The 18,682-nt window shown below is 46.4% G+C and overlaps 1 protein-coding gene across 6 annotated transcripts in view; it reads left to right on the top strand.

Annotated features, from left to right (window-relative positions):
- Positions 1-18,682, top strand: part of sdk2b (sidekick cell adhesion molecule 2b) — a 239,733-nt gene that overhangs the window by 201,885 nt on the left and 19,166 nt on the right. For all 6 annotated transcript variants that reach the window (XM_034570880.1, XM_034570882.1, XM_034570883.1 and 3 more), the window contains exons 16-36: positions 759-899; positions 1,608-1,789; positions 2,543-2,658; positions 3,781-3,976; positions 4,416-4,514; positions 6,147-6,338; positions 8,288-8,409; positions 8,556-8,665; positions 9,838-9,988; positions 10,099-10,336; positions 11,354-11,469; positions 11,652-11,841; positions 12,304-12,402; positions 12,949-13,143; positions 13,637-13,838; positions 14,166-14,269; positions 15,076-15,146; positions 16,631-16,763; positions 17,214-17,270; positions 18,176-18,277; positions 18,513-18,628. In XM_034570880.1, the coding sequence (XP_034426771.1) occupies positions 759-899; positions 1,608-1,789; positions 2,543-2,658; positions 3,781-3,976; positions 4,416-4,514; positions 6,147-6,338; positions 8,288-8,409; positions 8,556-8,665; positions 9,838-9,988; positions 10,099-10,336; positions 11,354-11,469; positions 11,652-11,841; positions 12,304-12,402; positions 12,949-13,143; positions 13,637-13,838; positions 14,166-14,269; positions 15,076-15,146; positions 16,631-16,763; positions 17,214-17,270; positions 18,176-18,277; positions 18,513-18,628 (2,932 nt within the window). The remainder of the gene's footprint in view (positions 1-758; positions 900-1,607; positions 1,790-2,542; positions 2,659-3,780; positions 3,977-4,415; positions 4,515-6,146; positions 6,339-8,287; positions 8,410-8,555; positions 8,666-9,837; positions 9,989-10,098; positions 10,337-11,353; positions 11,470-11,651; positions 11,842-12,303; positions 12,403-12,948; positions 13,144-13,636; positions 13,839-14,165; positions 14,270-15,075; positions 15,147-16,630; positions 16,764-17,213; positions 17,271-18,175; positions 18,278-18,512; positions 18,629-18,682) is intronic.

Below are 18,682 nucleotides of genomic sequence, written 5' to 3' on the forward strand. Positions count from 1 at the left end.
AAACGTCTTCTGTCTGTGGGTTGTGAGGGGGGTGGGGGCAGAGCGGTGGTGGTGATGTCACTCCCATCACCATGCATCTTCTCCCAAGACACTCGGGGTGTTACATGAGGTTAAATATACACTGATGAGCCATAACGTTAATACCAGCAATGGCTGACTGGTGTATGTGAGCGTTTCACATGTTCTAAGGAGCAAACTGGTGAACAAGGAACAGTCGGAGGCTTTTAATGAAAGGAAATTAAACACTAAGGCTGTTTTCACATGTGAACTGTGGAAAACATCTGGATAATTGGATCAGGACCTTTTCTGGAGGTTTGCTTTTCACGTAGGAAGAACACAGCAGGGGATTGTGTGGGTCAGACGCGCTCACAACAACAGAATGATGTCAGATACGTTCAGGCGACGGGTGGCGTCTGCGTAGAGCAGCAGGGGGCCACGAGGCGAGGTGTGAATTAGTCTTTCCAAGTTGACGTCTTCCTCTGCGTGTGTGGCTCCTCTTCTTCATCGCAAGATATTTGTATTCTTAGAGTTTTGTGTCCGTCATGTGTTAGAAATGTCATCAACACGTCCGCTCGCTCGCTGTGAATTCTCACATAAAGCCCCTCCGGAAAAACTTCATGGAAAAATGTCCAGACTTCAGAGTTAGAAACATTTGAGATACAAAAAGGATTTGTCCTTCAACTGAAATGATCCAGATGTTTACCTTTAATTGAGCTGAAAGTAAATGTTATGTGTGTCTCTGTGTGTGTGTGTTGCAGTGTGGCTCTGCCAGAGGAGTCCCCCAGTGCTCCCCCTCAGAATGTCATCGCCAGTGGTCGGACCAACCAGTCCATCATGATCCAGTGGCAGCCTCCGCCAGAGAGCCACCAGAACGGCATCCTCAGGGGATACACCGTCCGGTGAGATCCCAGTTCCTACTGTTTACCTTCAAGTCACATATTTACACATTCAGTTTTGCTCATCATGAATCAAAAGGAGGCGCTCTGGTCTTTACAAGTAGAAAAATGTAAATATATTAGAGAAAATCTGTTAATCATCCGTGTTCCTGATTGATGGGTTGTTGCTTTTGACCTTGAAAACTTGTATTTGCACTTCACACGTAAACGGACATTAAAAACAACATTAACATCTACACAACACAACACAGACACACACACACACACACAATACACCCAAGTCCTAGTTAATTATCTTTAAATCAAACGCAGTATGTTTCGCTGCAGAACCCCCGACAGTGTCACTTAACACCGCTGCAATTAAAAATCATTTAGTTTGACAGAAAACTAAAATTTGTAATGACTGGTTTGACTTCAAAAACTTTATTGACTCCGATGGAGGGAGTCAGCAATATGCCAGACTGACTGTAAATCATGTAAACACGTAATTAGTTTGGTTTTTCTGTGAGTCCTTTATTTATTCCAACCAAATGAAACAGCAGGTGTTCTCCAGACAACAGTCGCTGCTGTCAGGGGCTTTTAATTGCTTTTCTCTTTTGCTGATGCTTTGTCTCCCCCCAGCAGGAGATGCAGGGTACTGCAGGTCTCTCTCTCTCTCTCTCTCTCTCTCTCTGTCTGAAACTCTGCTTTGTGTGCTGGTGTGTGTGTCAGGTACCGTCTCACTGGGCTGCCCGTGGACTACCAGATCAAAAACATCACCAGCCCGGATGTGACCAACCTGCTGCTGGAGGACCTCATCATCTGGACCAACTACGAGATCGAGGTGGCCGCCTACAACGGGGCAGGTTTGGGCATTTTCAGCCACAAGGTCACAGAGTGGACGCTGCAGGGAGGTGAGTGCCAGTGTTGTTGATCAAATATCAGCTGATCTACAGACTGTTTTCTTGATAACTCTGCGTTTATATGTGTTGAAGTTATACGCCTGTCTTTAAAGAGGAAAACACTCAGCTAGAACGGCTCCTGCTAAAGCACATAACCCCCCCAAGGCCCTATATCCCACTTAAGTTCAATCAAGCTGCACCAACTTGCACACACTTATAGATACGAGTTCCCTAAATTCATTTATTATTCCCTGGGAAATCAGTGAAAATGTCAAGCTTGCAATGTTAAAGAAAGTTAGAATTCTGGGGGATCTTTCCTGACCCGTACCGCATAAAAAGTATAAGTTTTATGGTAATTTTTGGGTGTAATCAAACAGACAAGCCAACCAACAAACAAACAGGGGTGAAAACATTCTAGGTGGAGGTGATATGACTGAAATACGATACCCTGCAGCAACAAAAACCTGCTCGTGAGCCTCCAGCTTCATGCGTCTTTAGCTGAAATCTTCTGCTAAGAGCCATTTACCTTTTAACCTGTCTTTGTAAAGGGCCACACAAAGGTGTGACACCCTCCTCAGATCCAATACGCCGCTCACACAGTCCTGCACGGTGTCGCTGGCATCAGGTGTCATCAGAAAGAGAGCGATGGCAGCCTCTGCTCTGACCTGTGCAGCAGCGATCAATACTGACATCAAAACAGACGCCCGCAGACTTCTACCAGCCTCTCACACCTCTGGGTTTTTGTTTTTCTTCTGTCCATCCCAGTGCCCACCATCGCCCCCGGTAACGTGCAGGCCGAGCCGGTCAACTCCACGACCATCCGCTTCACGTGGATGGCCCCCAACCCCCAGTTCATCAACGGCATCAACCAGGGCTACAAGGTCAGTAGCCATCACCCGCCATTGACGGAACTGTCAGAGGCGAACTTGTCGAATCACACGGCGTGTTGTAGCGCGAGGCGGCGGAGAGCCGAGGGGGCGAAAGATATTTGGTGCCATTGTGAACGATGGACTCCGTTCTTCCATTTGTCAGTCGGAGGTCATTCTCTTTATCGTCGCAGCCATTTTTCACATGTTTTATTGTGAAGTCGTGTGCGAGTAATGATGAATGTCTTCATTATTTTGTCACGGGCTCTTGAACGTAGTCCATCTCGCTGTCTCTTGTGTACACTTCCCCCCCGAAACAAATGTAGCCTGCAGGGGAATCATAAAGCCACATCCATAGGGTGGTTCTATTCTCCCACCGCCTCTAGTGAGACGTACTTATATCATCGAGGTTTTTTCACCCCCTCTCTCTTTTTGTCTGTGTGTTCAATGGCGCTCCACAGGCCTTACTCAGCAGAGGGTGGGTCCGGGGCGGGAGTCACTGTGCAAACCGAATCTGAATCTTAAATACCAGCTTTTCCTCCAGGGAGAGAATTAAGCGGCTGTGAGGAAAAAGAAAGTGAAAGGTGATCGAAACTACGGCACAAGGAAGAATTTAATGGAGAAAAAAGAGTGAAAGAGAGCGAGAGAGCAGCAGAGAGTCAAACATCCATCTCTCTGACATCCTCTCAGCAGCTCTTTGCTTCCCTGGAAGCTCCCTCGCTTCTCTGGAACCTGGAAACGAACCCAATAGAAAAAAAAAAATGCCACGGGGACTAATTACCTAAGCACCTAATTGGTCGATCCAGGTCCCATTTGTATGTGCTGTACGCGCCGCAATCAACATGCATAATAGGACGCCATCATTCCTCTCTCGAGCCGTGACGCTCGCTTCCTCTCGCATCCATTTCCTCCAAGTCAAAACCTCTTCGGGGCGCCCTCCTCAATAAATCTGAGAGAACCGCGACGCCAAATAACTCCTCCGAGTGACTCGGGCCGACCGGAGGGAGACACAACTATTAGCACTGCGAGAACAAATGTGTGAGAATCATTACAGGAAAAAAAATAAAACGATTAGCTGCTCTATTTCTGACTGTCTGGGTAATTTTCTTTTTTTTTTCTTTTGTTTGTCTGGTTTAGTTACTGGCATGGGAGCCCGGCAGAGACGAGCACGTTTCCATGGTAACAGTGCGACCGAACTTCCAGGACAGCGTCCACGTGGGGTACATGACGGGTCTGAAGAAGTTCACCGAGTATTTCACGTCGGCGCTGTGCTTCACCACGCCCGGCGACGGCCCCCGCAGCCCGCCCAAAGCCGCGAGGACACACGAGGACAGTGAGTGACTTCTCCTTCCGCTGTGTTCTCTGTCCCGTGGCGGCGAGGGGACACGAGCGTCTCCCAGAAACACATCCTTCGGGCAAGATTTATTATTCATGCAGAACAAAATTATAGAGAAGTGCTAATGAATGAGTCTCTTCTGCATCCAGACAGGATCGTTGTAATTGGGAATTAGGTCCCTTAGACTTTATTAGTTAGGCTTTAAAAACTCTTAATTTTCCTGAACTTGTCATCAGACAGTTTTTTAGCAATTACTTTGTTTTGCCGATTTCGTCCGTAAAAAACATTTGAAATGCAAATTCTGTCGCCGGGTTTGGAGTCCAAGTCCAATATCCCCGCTGATCAGCAACGAGCTCCGGCTCCATGTTAAGTGGATCAGTTTGCCCGTTGGCCTCTCTCATTATTCTTATTTGCCCCCCCCCCCCTCCCCGTCCAGCTCCCGGCGCCGTGGGTCACCTGAGTTTCACTGAGATCCTGGACACGTCGCTCAAAGTCAGCTGGAGCGTGCCCGTGGAGAAGAATGGCGTCCTCACAGGTAAATCCCTCTTTTTGATTCTAGAAATCTCTGCTGGGACATCTTGAGAACTGTTCATCCTATTGAAACCTGACATGTGTGAGTTAGTTAAGGGCCCCGAGGGAGTGCAGCGTCGAATTGGGACACGTTCACTATTAATAAACTTTGAACAAACTAACTAGACCACATCACAACGACAACTGATTCTCCAGTTCCGCGTCAAGCTTTACAGAACTTTGAATAAACAGGCGAACAGCTCCTTGTGCAGCAGCGGTGGCGAGGCGTCAGGGTTCGAGTTCCTGCTGCAGCTCAAGGTCACTTTTGACGGTGTCTGTAAAAGAAGGCGGCAGCCGTCATCACCACGGACCGAGCAAAAACAGCCCGTTCCAAGCGGTTGAATGCAGGGACGGTGAGGAAAAGCCAGTTGGTGCCCAGTGGTGCTGGTTCACAAAGAGACCAATCACAAGAATTTGTTGTAATTAGCTTTTTGAGCAGCTGCTTGACCCCATTCAGTGATTTCCCCCCCCCCTTCCCCACAATATCCCCACAGGTGGGTTCACGTGGGACAGTTGCTCTTTATTATTTGTTGTTTATTTGGGTCATGTAGCTGCAGACACAGAGACCACATGAGCTTCGAAAGCAGCAGATCTACAGTCGCAGCTGTGCGGCCGTGTCCTTTTCCCCGAGCTCTGCACGATAGATCCGCCACAAAAAAAACTCCTTGTCTTAAAACATAACAAGTCTTAGCTGAGGTAAGTAGAGTGAGGGGCGGAGTAGACGACCCTTAAACCATTGTACGGTTGTCCCATCCGAACCTCCTCAGGGAGACGATTAACCAAAGAGACGTTGATTCTGCTTCTTTTAAAAACCCTTCGCTTGTAGTTTTTGGTCTCAATTTTGAGTTTGGGCCATAAATCAGCTTTCTTTTTACTTAAGGATCAAATCGCTGCATAGATTATATCTGTGATTCCTGTTCGGTGAAATAAACTAAAGCAAGAACATTTGTAAAATCACACACATAAATATTTTCTCTCACCATGCAGTCCGGGGATGTAAATGCAAAACGTCCTCGTTAATGATCTTTCTCCTGAGCCGGCGTTACGTCTTTTACTTCGTTCGGCACAAACTTAAAGAGTTAAGGGAGAAAAGAAAATGCTCAGTAGTGACATTAATATTCAAGTGTTTACCGAGGCTGGGATTTAGCAGCATATTGTAAAAAAAAAAAAAAAACATTTTAATGTGCCGCTAATTCCCAGGAGACAAACACTGGCATGCCATGTGAAATTATTGATTTGGCAAGAAGTGCGGCCTAATGCCTTATGCAATCACATGAAAAGAGCTGCTGGCCAAGGAGCAAATTGTATTAACTTTGAGAGGGTGAGGATGTGTGTGTGTCTGTGTGTCTGTGTGTGTGTGGTGTTTGTGTGTGTGTTTGTGTGTGTGTGTGTGTGTGTGGGGAAGGGAGTGGGCGGGAGGATGTGTGTGCAGGGAGGTATAATCACAGGCTGATTTAATTTGCTATATTCAATTTTTGATGAAGTTTATTTAATATTTCTGTTAGCTCGCCCTGTAGCATGTGAGAGCGAGAGACGCTACGCTGGTAAAAACCGCTGTTGAATTTTTTGTTTCCTCCGTCTCTCTCTCTCCTCGCAGGTTACCGCATATCGTGGGAGGAGTTCAACCGAACCAACACCAGGGTCACCCACTACCTGCCCAATGTCACCTTGGAGTACAGGGTGACCGGACTCACCGCGCTCACCACCTACACCATCGAGGTGGCCGGCATGACGTCCAAGGGCCAGGGTCAGCTGTCGTCCTCCACCATCTCCTCCGGCGTCCCGCCAGGTCAGTGACCCCACAGCAAACATGAAGTGAAAAAGCATCGTAACATTGTAAAAGCAACAGACGATACAAAAAACACGCTTTTTATAGAAGCAATTCTTCACTAAAATGTTTAAAAACGACCAGTTCTACGTTATATATTGTGTTGACTTGTTTATTTGTATTATCCGAAATGTTTCCAATAACTTAACGACCAAATTCCCCCCAAATATATTATATTTAACATATAATACTTGCTCATTTTCTCACTGAGCCCTTAGAAATGTAACGCCACGCGGTCCCTTGTCCAGATTAAGAGACATCTGCCTCCACCTTGAAATGAAAAAGGAGTTCTGTGACGCTCACAGCACTTTGCATGGGAGAAACAACCGTTTTGATTCCTGTCTGTATTTTTCATACACAGATAAAGTGTTGCACCTCCATAGAGTTGAACTTATCAATATTTTAATTCCTAAACATCAAATCAAAAGAGCATCAAGCTCTGCTGCCTTTTTAATTCCTCGCAGGGCGAAGCTCCAGAAGTACTGGATCCTCCGTTTCCCAAACTTCTGCCTCATAAATTCACTCTTTTTAAACTTCACATCTCTAATTTGTTATGTGAGCTTTTTTTTTTTTTTTTCATGTTTAATAGCCGGGTGGGGGGGGGACGTCTGCTGAACCTCCCCCTTCCGGCGTATTTACTGTTTCACACTGAACCTGGTGAACGCTCTGTGTCGTCTGGCGCCAGACACAATGAAATCAGACCCCGCTCCCTTTCATCTGGGACAGGACATAAAAGGAACCCCCCCCCCCTATCTAATACGTACATCCACAGAGAGGTCCCAGGAGAGCATTACGGTACAATTACAGTGTTTAATGATTTCATATTTGCAAAAACGAGAAATACAATGCCCACGTCAATTACCAGAGCCCGGATCTCTGTGAAAAGCTGTGAAATGACAGGCTGTTAATCTGAGAGCGGCACTTACAGTCCCCCCCCCACAACAGTGATTAATCCCACCGCGTGTGCACGTGTTGGCCAAACGCTGATGTGCCCGCGTCTGTACCGTAACGACGCGGCTGAAAGCCACCTCGGCGATCGGTCACGCAAATGATTTAGAGGCGGTTAATTTCACCACAATGTGTACGATCTGCATTTCATTAGCGTCAAAATCCACGTTAAGCGGTCTTGGAAAAAAAATTGCTTAGCGTCCCCCCTCGGGAGCGATTGTATCTTTTTAATATTAGGCCTCTGTCCACTCTCCAATAGGTCACGGTTTTTCTGACGTTAATGTCTTCAACAAGGATTAATGTGAACTCTATTGGGCTTTGGAACAAGGGGGGGGGTTTGGTGTTGTGGTTGGTGTAGTGTTTATCTCAAGGGAAGCATTACGAGGGGGGGGAAAAGATGAAGAATTAATTATTCATTGCGGTGGCACTTACCTGCCTTGACGCACAAAAAAACAACACAACAAACACACACACACACAAACAGACAACGACACAAAATCGCCCTCCTGCTGTTCTTTGAATCCCCCATTTTCAGATTTGTTCCTCCTCCAGGGTTTTGCAGGGGGGGGGGGGGATGTGTTTCTCTTATTGTTTACTCAGCTCAAGTGTAAACAGTAGGATATCAGATTGAATCGTATCTCCAGATAACTGCAGTGTAATTGACATTCATGACATTGTCTCCGCCTGTGTACTGAGTGTAAGCACATTTTGCAAATCTAATCTGCTTTTTTTTTTTTTGCCGTCTCGGCTGAAGTTGGGAGTCACACCAGGGAGGGGAATTAAGTCTGTTTGCAGTATCTGTGCCGCCACAAGGGGGTGCTGCTGTAGATGGATTTTTTTCCATCAAGCAAAGCCCTTCCCCAAGGCAGCAAAACAAAAAGAGGCTTATAGAAGTATGATTTGTTTTGTTCCTTCCGTCATTTCTCTTTCTCTCTCTTTGTTGAACTTGTTCCTCCTCTCAGAGCTCCCTGGCCCTCCCACCAACATGGCAATTTCCAACATCGGCCCACGCTCCGTCACCCTGCAGTTCAAGCCTGGGTATGACGGCAAGACTTCCATTTCCCGTTGGCAGGTGGAGGCTCAGGTGAGACGGATTCAATCCATCATCATGTTTTTGGATTCAAAACATCGAGACAAATATGATTTATGGATTTGATTGATTCCGTTTTAGATGAGTGTTTCTTCTGCTCGCTGCTGAATCCAATCCGTCATGTTTCCTGTTTGTCTCAGGTCGGTGTGGTCGGGGAGAACGAGGACTGGGTGATGGTCCACCAGGTGTCCAACGAACCCGAGGCCCGCTCCTTAGAAGTGCCGGGACTCAACCCGTACACCTTCTACAGGTAGACGACTGGGAACCGGGGCCACGTCCACACTAATGGTTTAAAACCGTCTGGCTTTTAAAATGCTGATAGTTTTAGTTTTAAAACTCTGTGGTTGCACTTTAGTCTCGACGGGATAAACGGAGACACATTCGCTTCCTGACTGGGTCTGATCCATCACGACTCAACTTCCAGCAGTAAACGCAACACGGATAACAAATTACAACACTTTATTTCAACAGTTTCACTTCGTTGTTGCTCCAAGAGAAGAAATCCCTGATCTTAGTATTTTACTTTCTGAGCATTTTCTGCAACTAAGCTGCAGAGTAGACAACCTGCCTCCTGTCTGTACATAAATGGACGGAGTTAAAAACGCTCACCTGAATTTCAGTTTTTGTTTAAAACACTATTTTAAAATGAAAACATTAGTGTGAAGCTAGATTTCGGCAGTTTTCACGGCAGTCACCCTCCAAATGAAGTGAAATCAAGTCAATAAGTACCACAGCAACAGATAGTTCACACAAAAACAGAAAAAAGACACATGCAGCTTAGTTCTGCTTTCACAGAACATTATTATTGTTAAGAATAATCTTGTCAGACGTGATTTTACAGGAAATTCTTTTCCACTGCTGGAAAACCTGAAAATGAAACACGTGCACATTGTGACAAACAACAGGTAGAAGGTGGATACACACTTCACTGCCTCGGCTAATTTCTGCACATCCCAGGAGCTTATCCTATTTTCCGTTTTCTGGATTTCTGGATACCAGCTTGTCGGGGGTTAGTGTGATTTTTAACTAATTTCCCAGTGTGCGCGAGATCTTTATCTCCGTGCAGCCTGCCAGTTTTCCATGATCGCAATCAACGTAACCAATTAACATTTCACAGAGTCGATCCCCAAAGACCCTCAACCGCTATAGTTCTCATCATTCGCGCACCAGCGCTGCCACTTTACATTAAGGCGGAGGTAAACATTCACACCGGATGATTTTTCTTTTTTGAATAACAAGCTCTCTACTCAGCATATTCATATTGATATTCAGTGCTGTGATCTCGCTTCATATGCAATAAGCCTCACGTACGAGGATGCCCACTCGAAGCCGGTGGGTCATTCTGAGCCGTGATTTCAGTTCACAGTAAACTATCCTTTTTCCAGAAGGTGCATTTTAATAATGTTAAACTCCAAACACCAGGTTCCGAATGCGTCAGGTGAACATAGTGGGAACCAGTCCTCCCAGTCAGCCCTCCAGAAGGATCCAGACGCTGCCGGCTCCTCCTGACATGGCCCCTGCCAACGTCACCCTGCGCACCGCGAGCGAGACCAGCCTCTGGCTGCGATGGATGGTAAATACCACTTTGATTCTTCTCACGTGTTCATCATCCGTCGCATCTCTGAATCGTCGCATCATAAAAACACTTGAATCCTCATCTCCTGTCCCTGTTCGTCTGCGCAGCCTTTACCTGAATGGGAATACAACGGGAACGCGGAGCAGGTGGGCTACAGAGTTCAGTACTCGCGGGCGGGCTCACTGGGCCGAGCGCTGATCCACATCATCGCCGATCGCCTGGAGAGAGAGTTCACCATCGAGGACCTGGAGGAGTGGACGGAGTACGAGGTCAGGGTCCAGGTCGTCAACGGCATCGGGATGGGACCCTGGAGCCAGCCGGTCAAAGGCAGAACCAGAGAGTCTGGTGAGTCAGTCTGTTTTTTCTGATCAGATAATCGATCAAATGAAAAATAGCAACACTATAAGTTCACGAATAAGACATAGCTCCCACGTGTTCAAGCACTTAAGTGGTTTTTATGCACAGAAAAGTTCTGATCCACCAAACTCTATTTAGAATTCTTCATATTACAAATGTTTCCTGCTGAATATTGAAGATAAACTCTGGTTTTTAAGTCTTTTTTAACTGATCTACACTTCAGCTTTACTCTTCAACCCACTCACCAAAGTGACACAGAACAGACGTTCAGACTGAGGAGGAGTTGGAATGAAACTCAAACACAAACTCATTCTGAAGCTGCTATAAGAGGCACAGCGTTGCTCTAAAACTGGATTAAATATAAATGAAAACCTTGAATACTTTTCTAACTCTACGTTTATGCCAAGTCTGTGTGGAGTATCTACATTATTAGTCTCTGTGGATGAGAGTAGTAACGAGCACATTCACGGTTTACACTTTGCCGTATGCTGAGTTTGTTTGTGCGCAGACTGTTTCCCACTCACATGTCCTCCTGAAGTCTTCCTCCTCGCCGCCCGCTTCTGTCTCAGCCTCCGTCCGCACCAGACGCTGGGTAGAGCGAGGAATGGAAGCCGTCTGAGGAAATTGAGAACACATGGACTTGAATGTGGAATTCCTGCGCTCTCTCCTTTCTTTTTTCCACTCGCTCAGGCAAATTCTTAGGAATCAGCGCATTATGTCCAGGGATGAGTGCCAAGCTGGAGAAAAGGCCCTTTTCTGTTTTCCCTCTGCAGCCCTGGAGCGGTGGACCAGGAAATCAAAGGCTATATACGTGCACACACGAGTGATACAAGCGTAGCAGATCGCTCAAACCAGCCTTTTCTGTCGCACACCCACGTGCACACAGTGAACACACACACACACGCGCACACAGAGGGAGCGTGGCAAATTAATTTTTTCTAGAATGTATGGCAAACAATGGACCATTCAGGCGTAATGTTCCTCTCCGCTGTCTTTGTCTCGCAGTCCCGTCCTGTGGACCCACCAACGTGTCGGCCTTCGCCACCACCTCCAGCAGCATCCTGGTGCGCTGGTTCGAGGTCCCTGAACCGGACAGGAACGGCCTCATCCTGGGCTACAAGGTCGGTTTGTGCCTTTTATTGTCACTTATTATTTATTTACTAAGCAGTTAAAAACATCTAATTAGTTGTTTTTTTAGAGATGTGAGCTATTTCAGGCCGTATACAAAGCTGCAGGGTCACGTTATATGACCGTTTCTCCTGTTTTAATCTACCCCACGTTCTCTGTATCTCCCCCGGATCAGGTGGTGTACAAGGAGAAGGACTCTGACAGTGCCGTCCACTTCTGGACCGTGGAGGGGAACGCCACGCACAGCGTCCAGCTCACCGGTCTGGGGAAGTACGTGCTCTATGAGATCCAGGTCCAGGCCTTCACGCGGATCGGAGACGGACGGCCCAGCTCGCCGCCCATCCTGGAGAGGACTTTGGACGACGGTGGGTGAAACAATATTATCGCTACGATTGTTATTGAAACGTGAATACACTTGACAGCGGGGGTGTTGAAGTAATTTCTCCTGTGATATGAAATGTGGTTAGTTTTTCTTGTCTGAAAACATTAGAGGAGACATGATACTTAGTCAGTTCTTTCTTTTCTTTGTGAATATAAAAAGTTTGCAAAGCTGCAAAGCCCAAAGTCGGCAGTGAATTATTGAGGAGCTGCAGCATTGGACAGTTTGAGGAAATGTGTTTTCTGAACAGAAAAGCTTGTAAATCTTTAAACACAAATTCAAATTATGAACCTGAATATGAGCAGAATGTTTCCTTTAACAAAGTCATGGCTCTTAGGAAAAGTACATATTTGTTTTCGTGGTGATCTTTGGGAATCTTCTTCTCACTACGTTGGAATCATGAAATCTTGAGTCGTATTGAATATGTTGTTTTTCTGCTTCCCTGCAGTCCCAGGACCTCCGGTGGGTATCCTGTTCCCTGAAGTGCGGACCACCTCAGTCCGGCTCATCTGGCAGTCCCCCTCGCAGCCCAACGGCATCATACTGGGTTAGTAAAACAGAAAATCCTCCTACATTTCTAGGATCCAGTCTCAAATTCTGCGGTTCCTTTGAAACACTGCACACGTAGTTTTACTTTATTTAGACTTAATGGCTCATCAGGCCCACAGCTGTCACTCCTGATGACTCTCAACTGCTAAATACTTTTTGTTATGTGTGTTTTTTCTCCTCCAACTTGATGGACTTGACATTATTAGTTGAGGGAAATCAAATCCTGTTATTTTCCACCGCTGCTGTAAAGGGAGTTGGATTCTGTTGTTAGCTAATAGGGGATTTCCGTGTGAGCGTTTGATTAATTATTCATCCGTCAGATCATGTATTTTAAATTGCATAATATGACAGAGGCACAAAGGAACAGATGCTGAAAGACAAAGCTGCTTGTTGCTCAGTTTGCGCTTCATCTAATTGTTAGGAGAAAAAAACCCCTGCACAAACAATGAACGCTTCAAATTCCTAAAATAAATTTTTCAGCCCGAGATTTAATTAACCGCCGAGCGACTTCCTCCGATGAGATTTGTTTGATTCTCCTCTCCAGCGTACCAGATCACGTACCACCTCAACTCCACCAACACCAACACGGCCACAGTGGACGTGCTGAGCCCGAGCGCTCGCCAGTACACGGTGACCAACCTCAAGCCGGAGTCCATCTACGTGTTCCGCATCACGGCGCAGACGAGGAAGGGCTGGGGCGAGGCGGCCGAGGCGCTGGTGGTCACCACGGAGAAGAGAGGTAAACACAACTCCAATTAAATTAGCATTTGAATAAAAGATTCAAGATTGATTATACATCAAAATAAAGCTTCTCAGAGCAGATACAGGTGTGTGATCACTGTAATGTGCCACGTCTCCATTGTGCTTAGTTCATTTCCAGTTAACAGTCCAGTGCGCAGATGTGTTTTCTGCCCTTTGGGTGTTTGTGGGACACAAATCAGTCCATCTGCTTCCCTCCAGGCGCGCTGGCGATTGTTTACTCTGCAGCTATCGTTCCTCGGCTACTTTTCATTCGTCAGATTTGCACTTATTTATGTCCTCATCTGTGCGACATAGCAAATGCAAATGCGAGCGGAGGGCAATATAAGCAAAAAGTCCATATCTTTCAGAGACCGTTCCATGGGAGCCACAGCTGTTTCTCTCATTCTTTTCCATCCTTGCAGCATGAACTTGCCACGTCTCTCGTCCAACGTCTCTTTGCGTGCCTCTGTCTGTCTGTCCGTCCCTCCCAGCCCGACCGCAGCCCACCAGCCTTCCCATGGTTCCCCAGAAGGACGTCCAGGCCCGTCAGGTGTTGTTGTCGTGGGAGCCAGGCAGCGACGGCCTGTCCCCCGTGCGTTACTACACAGTGCAGCTTCGAGAGCTTCCTGAGAGCAACTGGACCGTCCACTCTGCCTCCGTCAACCACGAGGCCTCCTCCTACATCGTGTCCAGGTAGAGACGGCGATCAGCCGACGGCTCCCAGTCACAGCCTGGGGTTCATTCCCATCCCACTCATTACACTGAATGGATTTGTATTTGTTCTCTTGAGATGAGGAGGTGGATAATAAATAAAAACAACAATCTCTCGTCTCACAGGACACATGCATTCACTTTAATACTGTAATCGCTCGGCCAACAATATCCTTACTTTAAAAATGTGTATTTGGTTCCGTTTAGAAAATAAACAATTAGTCAGGTTTCAGTTTGAATTTGTCAAATACTTTCTCTTTTGATGGTCGATCACAATTAATGTCCTTGTCCTGTGTCTCCGACCCGAAGGCTGAAGCCCTTTACGTCCTACCAGTTCAGAGTGAAAGCCACCAATGACATTGGAGACAGCGAGTACAGCGAGGAGAGTGAAGCCATCACGACTCTGCAGGACGGTAAGAGTGGACGTCTTTATTCATAATGTAAATGTCTGATGATATATTGACATTTTAGGAGATTTGCTTATTAGATTAATTGATCAGAATTAGATCTGAAGGAAGAAAACATACGATGCTTTTTCATGTTATGTCATTTTTTGTGTTTTTTAAAAGTTCTACAAAGTTAAAAAGCCAGAATATCACAGCCTTAGCTCAGGATAAAGATTTAAACTTGGCTCCATATGAAGAAAAACATCCACCTACCAGCGCCTTTAAAACTCACTTATCATCTGCTTAGTGTAAAAGTAATGGTTGTGGTTTTATAGGAAGTGATTTCTTTCACTGTCGAACCCAAAATGTCAAACTCTCCTAAATATGTCTCCTAAATATACTGTACACAGTTATGTTTATATTAAATCTATATTAATAGGTTCAATATCAACACTCATGTAAAAAAAAAAAGAAAGAGCCAAAGGTTTGTCTTTGTTCTGTGTTGTGAAGGGAACAGTGTGTTGTCTGCATGACTCACCCCCTGTTGTGCTACAGACACTGCTGGCAGAGCCACGCACCATCTGCAGTCACCGCGAGACAAGAGGGCAGCGGTAAAACCTTGGCAATGTTTGCACCAGAGTCGCTCTCACCGACTAAAGAAACTTTCGCTCCACTGATCTTTCCAGCTGCTGTTTTGTGACGCGTCACGTGAGCGTGCTGTTGTGTGTTGACGCCCCGTGAAGGCCACTGCACACCCACGGACAAAGCATCTTGAATTGTGCACGTTTTTTCGGGTCAACTTGGCTCATTCCTCTGACTCTTTGTCGCTTCAGCGCCCGACGAACCGCCGGCCATCCTCTCCGTGACGCCGCACACGACGACGTCAGTGCTGATCCGCTGGCAGGTGAGTGCAGACAGTGGGGGGGGGGGGTTCTTGGTCCCAGAATCCCCTGAAGTCTGAGAAAGGGGGGCCGCTAATGAGAGAGCGTGGCCGTGCAGAGGGGTGGGGGGGGGCCTGTACTTACAAACTACTCTCTCTAATAAAAAACACCCTCTCCCACACGCTCACCTGAATTAACAGGTCGTAAAGAGGAAAACAGGAGGCTCCCAGCCACAGTTTTACTTTTATGGAGAACACTTAGAGTTTATAAGGATAGAGAGGCGCTTGCTCTCTGTCTCTCTCTCTCTCTCTCTCTCTCTCTCTCTCTCTCCACCCCCCCCCCGGGGCCTGCTCTCTCATGTTCCACCGGGGGGGGATTTCTCTGTGCTACTCACCTGAGGATGAGCTCACTCTCGCTGGAGCTTTATTTTATTTTTGTTTCAATTACAGTAAGTCTCTTCAGTGATGACACATTAGGAGACGCAGGGTAATGAAGTGGAGCTTTACAACGAAGACACACAAACAGTAAAATGTCTGTTAAGGTGAAAATTTACAGCTTAAGACCTCGTTAAGGGTCACATGCTGTGTTAAGAGGCTACTGCTGGAGATCAGTTCTACAGGGATCTACATTATAATAATGATAATAGTATTAATACGATTAACTTGTAAAGCTCTTTGTAACTTTGTTTTGAAAAGTGTGAAACAGGATGAAAACAATAAACTCAATAAAATTGGAATCCCATCGTGAAGATAGACGCCAAATGATAACCTTTAATAAAAATATGTGTTTTGAGAAGTGATTTTCAAAGATGTCACTGATTCTCTAAGCCTCAGATTCTCAGGCGGTGAGTCCCTGAGCTCGTTCACCTTTTGTTCTTGAAGCGCGACCCTGGAATAACCAGCAGATCTCTGGTCGCGGATCTGAACGGGGCTGCCTCCGTAAGGGGAGGATCCATTCAGCAACGTAGCACGGAGATAAGCCATGAAGTGCTTTAAAAGTAATCAGTAAAATCAATTCTTAAAATAAATGGTGACCAGTGAAGTGAGGCTGAGACCGGGCTGATGTAATCTGGTCTCCTTGTGTTCGTCAGAAGCGGAGCAGCTGAATGTCTGTACGAGCAGAAGGCGTGAAAGGGCTTTTTTGGCTCAAGCCTGAATACAAGGACTTGCAATAGTGAAAAAGGGAGATGAGATAAAGGATGGATGACATTCTCCAAATCAGAGGAAAGATAATAGATCTCATCTGATAGAAGCAAGACTGAACTGCATTGTCACTCAGTAGAGGCGATATCAAATTGAACACTCGTATCAGTTCCCTAAATGTGCCTGATTTCTATCATCGGGACCCATGAATTATTATTATAATCTGTGAAAATCTCGTACCGCATCCTTCCACCAACTTTCGCCGTAATCGATCCAGTGGTTTAAACTTCTGTCGTACAAACAAACGGAGAGAAGAGGTGGAAACACAACATAACTACTTCCTGTGACTCTTTCCCCCGTCACAGCGCCCCTCTGAGGAGAAGATCAACGGGATCCTACTGGGCTTTCGGATTCGCTATCGTGAGCTGCTGTACGACCGCCTGCGGAGTTACTCAGTCCACGCCATCAGCAGCATGTCCAGCTGGGCGGAGCTCACCGGTGAGGAACAACTCCACCGCTCGCACTGTTAATGTCTGCTTTAACATTTACATTCAGGAACGACTGTCGGTACCTTGACTTCATTTCTAAATGTGCGGTATATGACTTTATTCCCGTCAGAGGATAAACTTTCACAAAAGGCCTTTATTCTGTGTCCAGACATCTCCCCCGCTGGATCTGATACTTCCCAGTGTGTGATCAGCGGCTATCAGCAGCAGGCTATTATTACGTTTACTCAGGAGTCTCTCTGTTTGTACAGCGCTGTGCAACTTAGCCTGTAATTTCACAATCACGGAGTCATTCAGGGGCTCGCTCAGAGCTGCCATCACTGAGATTATGTGGGTTTTGTCGACAGTAGCGATGCCCGTCTCGACAATGAGAATATTAGAACACTGTGTCCACTACTTTTTTTTATTTTCATTGCTTTCTATCTCTACCTCTCCACCGCAGCCCCCTACAGTATCCGGAATCTGAGTGATTCAACCCTGATCCAGTACGAGTTGGACAGTGAGTGTTGTTATCTCTCTCTCTCTCTCTCTCTCTCTCTCTCTCTCTCTCACACACACACTCCCACACACTCATTAGCTTTTAAGAAAATCTTTCTTTCTTTGAATTTCACCATATGTCTCAAGCGCTCTGCAGCTTTGGATAATGATGCGGGGAAAGGCAGCGTACGGAGCACGGAACATTTGGCTGCATATATTCATATTTCCTCGGTACAAACACTTCTCCCGAGGCCAATGGAGGCACTTTGTACACAGACATTCTTGGACACTGACTTAACGAGCCTTCCGAGCCCAGCGCACTCCTTGGTTCGCACAAATCTGCTTATTTGGATGAGCACTACAAAAGCAGATGGCTGCACATACCTAACTCTGTCTACGGCCACATAATTGTGATGTCCCTGCATATTTGGAGTAGAAATCCCCCAAAGCTTTTTCCCAACACGAGAAACTCAGTGTTCACTCTCCTGCAGCAGTGTCCACGTCCTTGTTTGTGACATTTTCCTGAAAGTCCAGAAATCAGGAGGGGTTGCTCCCGATGTTCTCCAGAGTTGTTCCTGACAGGCCCTTAGCAAAATGGAGCAATTAGGCACGTTGATGGTGTTTCTAAAATGTGAACGAAGCAAAACTGGAAAATCGAGGCCAAAGTGCTTTAAACAAAAACATGTTCCTGTTGCTGTGAACACATCTGACCTCCTGAGATGTGAAAAGCAAACTCCATAAAATGTCCAGACCCGTCTATCTTTCAGTTTCAGTCTGAAAACAGCTTCTCTGAATGTTTGTGCTTCCTGGAGGAAGGTGACCGACCTCCCCATTGGTTGTGAAATTAAACGTTTAAAAAGCACAATCCATAAGTTGCTGTAAAAACCTAATTTCTAACTTTGCATCCCGTTTTGTTTCCCTCTGCAGAGTTGAGTAAACACAAGCGCTATGAGATACGCATGAGTGTATACAACGCTGTGGGCGAGGGGCCAACCAGCCCACCGCAGGAGGTGTTTGTGGGAGAAGCAGGTACGTACACTTCCTGTCAACACAAAAACTGTTTGACCCCCCCCCCTCGACACAAGTGGATGAGACGTTTCCATACAGCTGTTGCTATTGGCAACCTGCGGGGTTTATATTATCTCAGGCTAAGATTTCAGAAGCAATTTGTCTTTCTTAGATCCCAGAGCTTTTTCTGTGACTGAGTCCAGGTTTTATTTTTGCTTCATGTCGTGACGCTATCCGTGTGCGTGTGTGTTGACAGTGCCTACAGCCCCGCCCCAGAATGTGGCCATTCAGTCCGCCACAGCCACCCAGCTGGACGTGACGTGGGACCCTCCACCTGTGGACGCACAGAACGGAGACATCCAGGGCTACAAGGTCCCGTCAACAGTTTTCATTTAAATCTCCAGCAAACATTTCCAAATGTCTTAT

Source organism: Hippoglossus hippoglossus, chromosome 19, assembly GCF_009819705.1.
Source record: "Hippoglossus hippoglossus isolate fHipHip1 chromosome 19, fHipHip1.pri, whole genome shotgun sequence".
NCBI classification, from domain to species: Eukaryota; Metazoa; Chordata; class Actinopteri; order Pleuronectiformes; family Pleuronectidae; genus Hippoglossus; species Hippoglossus hippoglossus.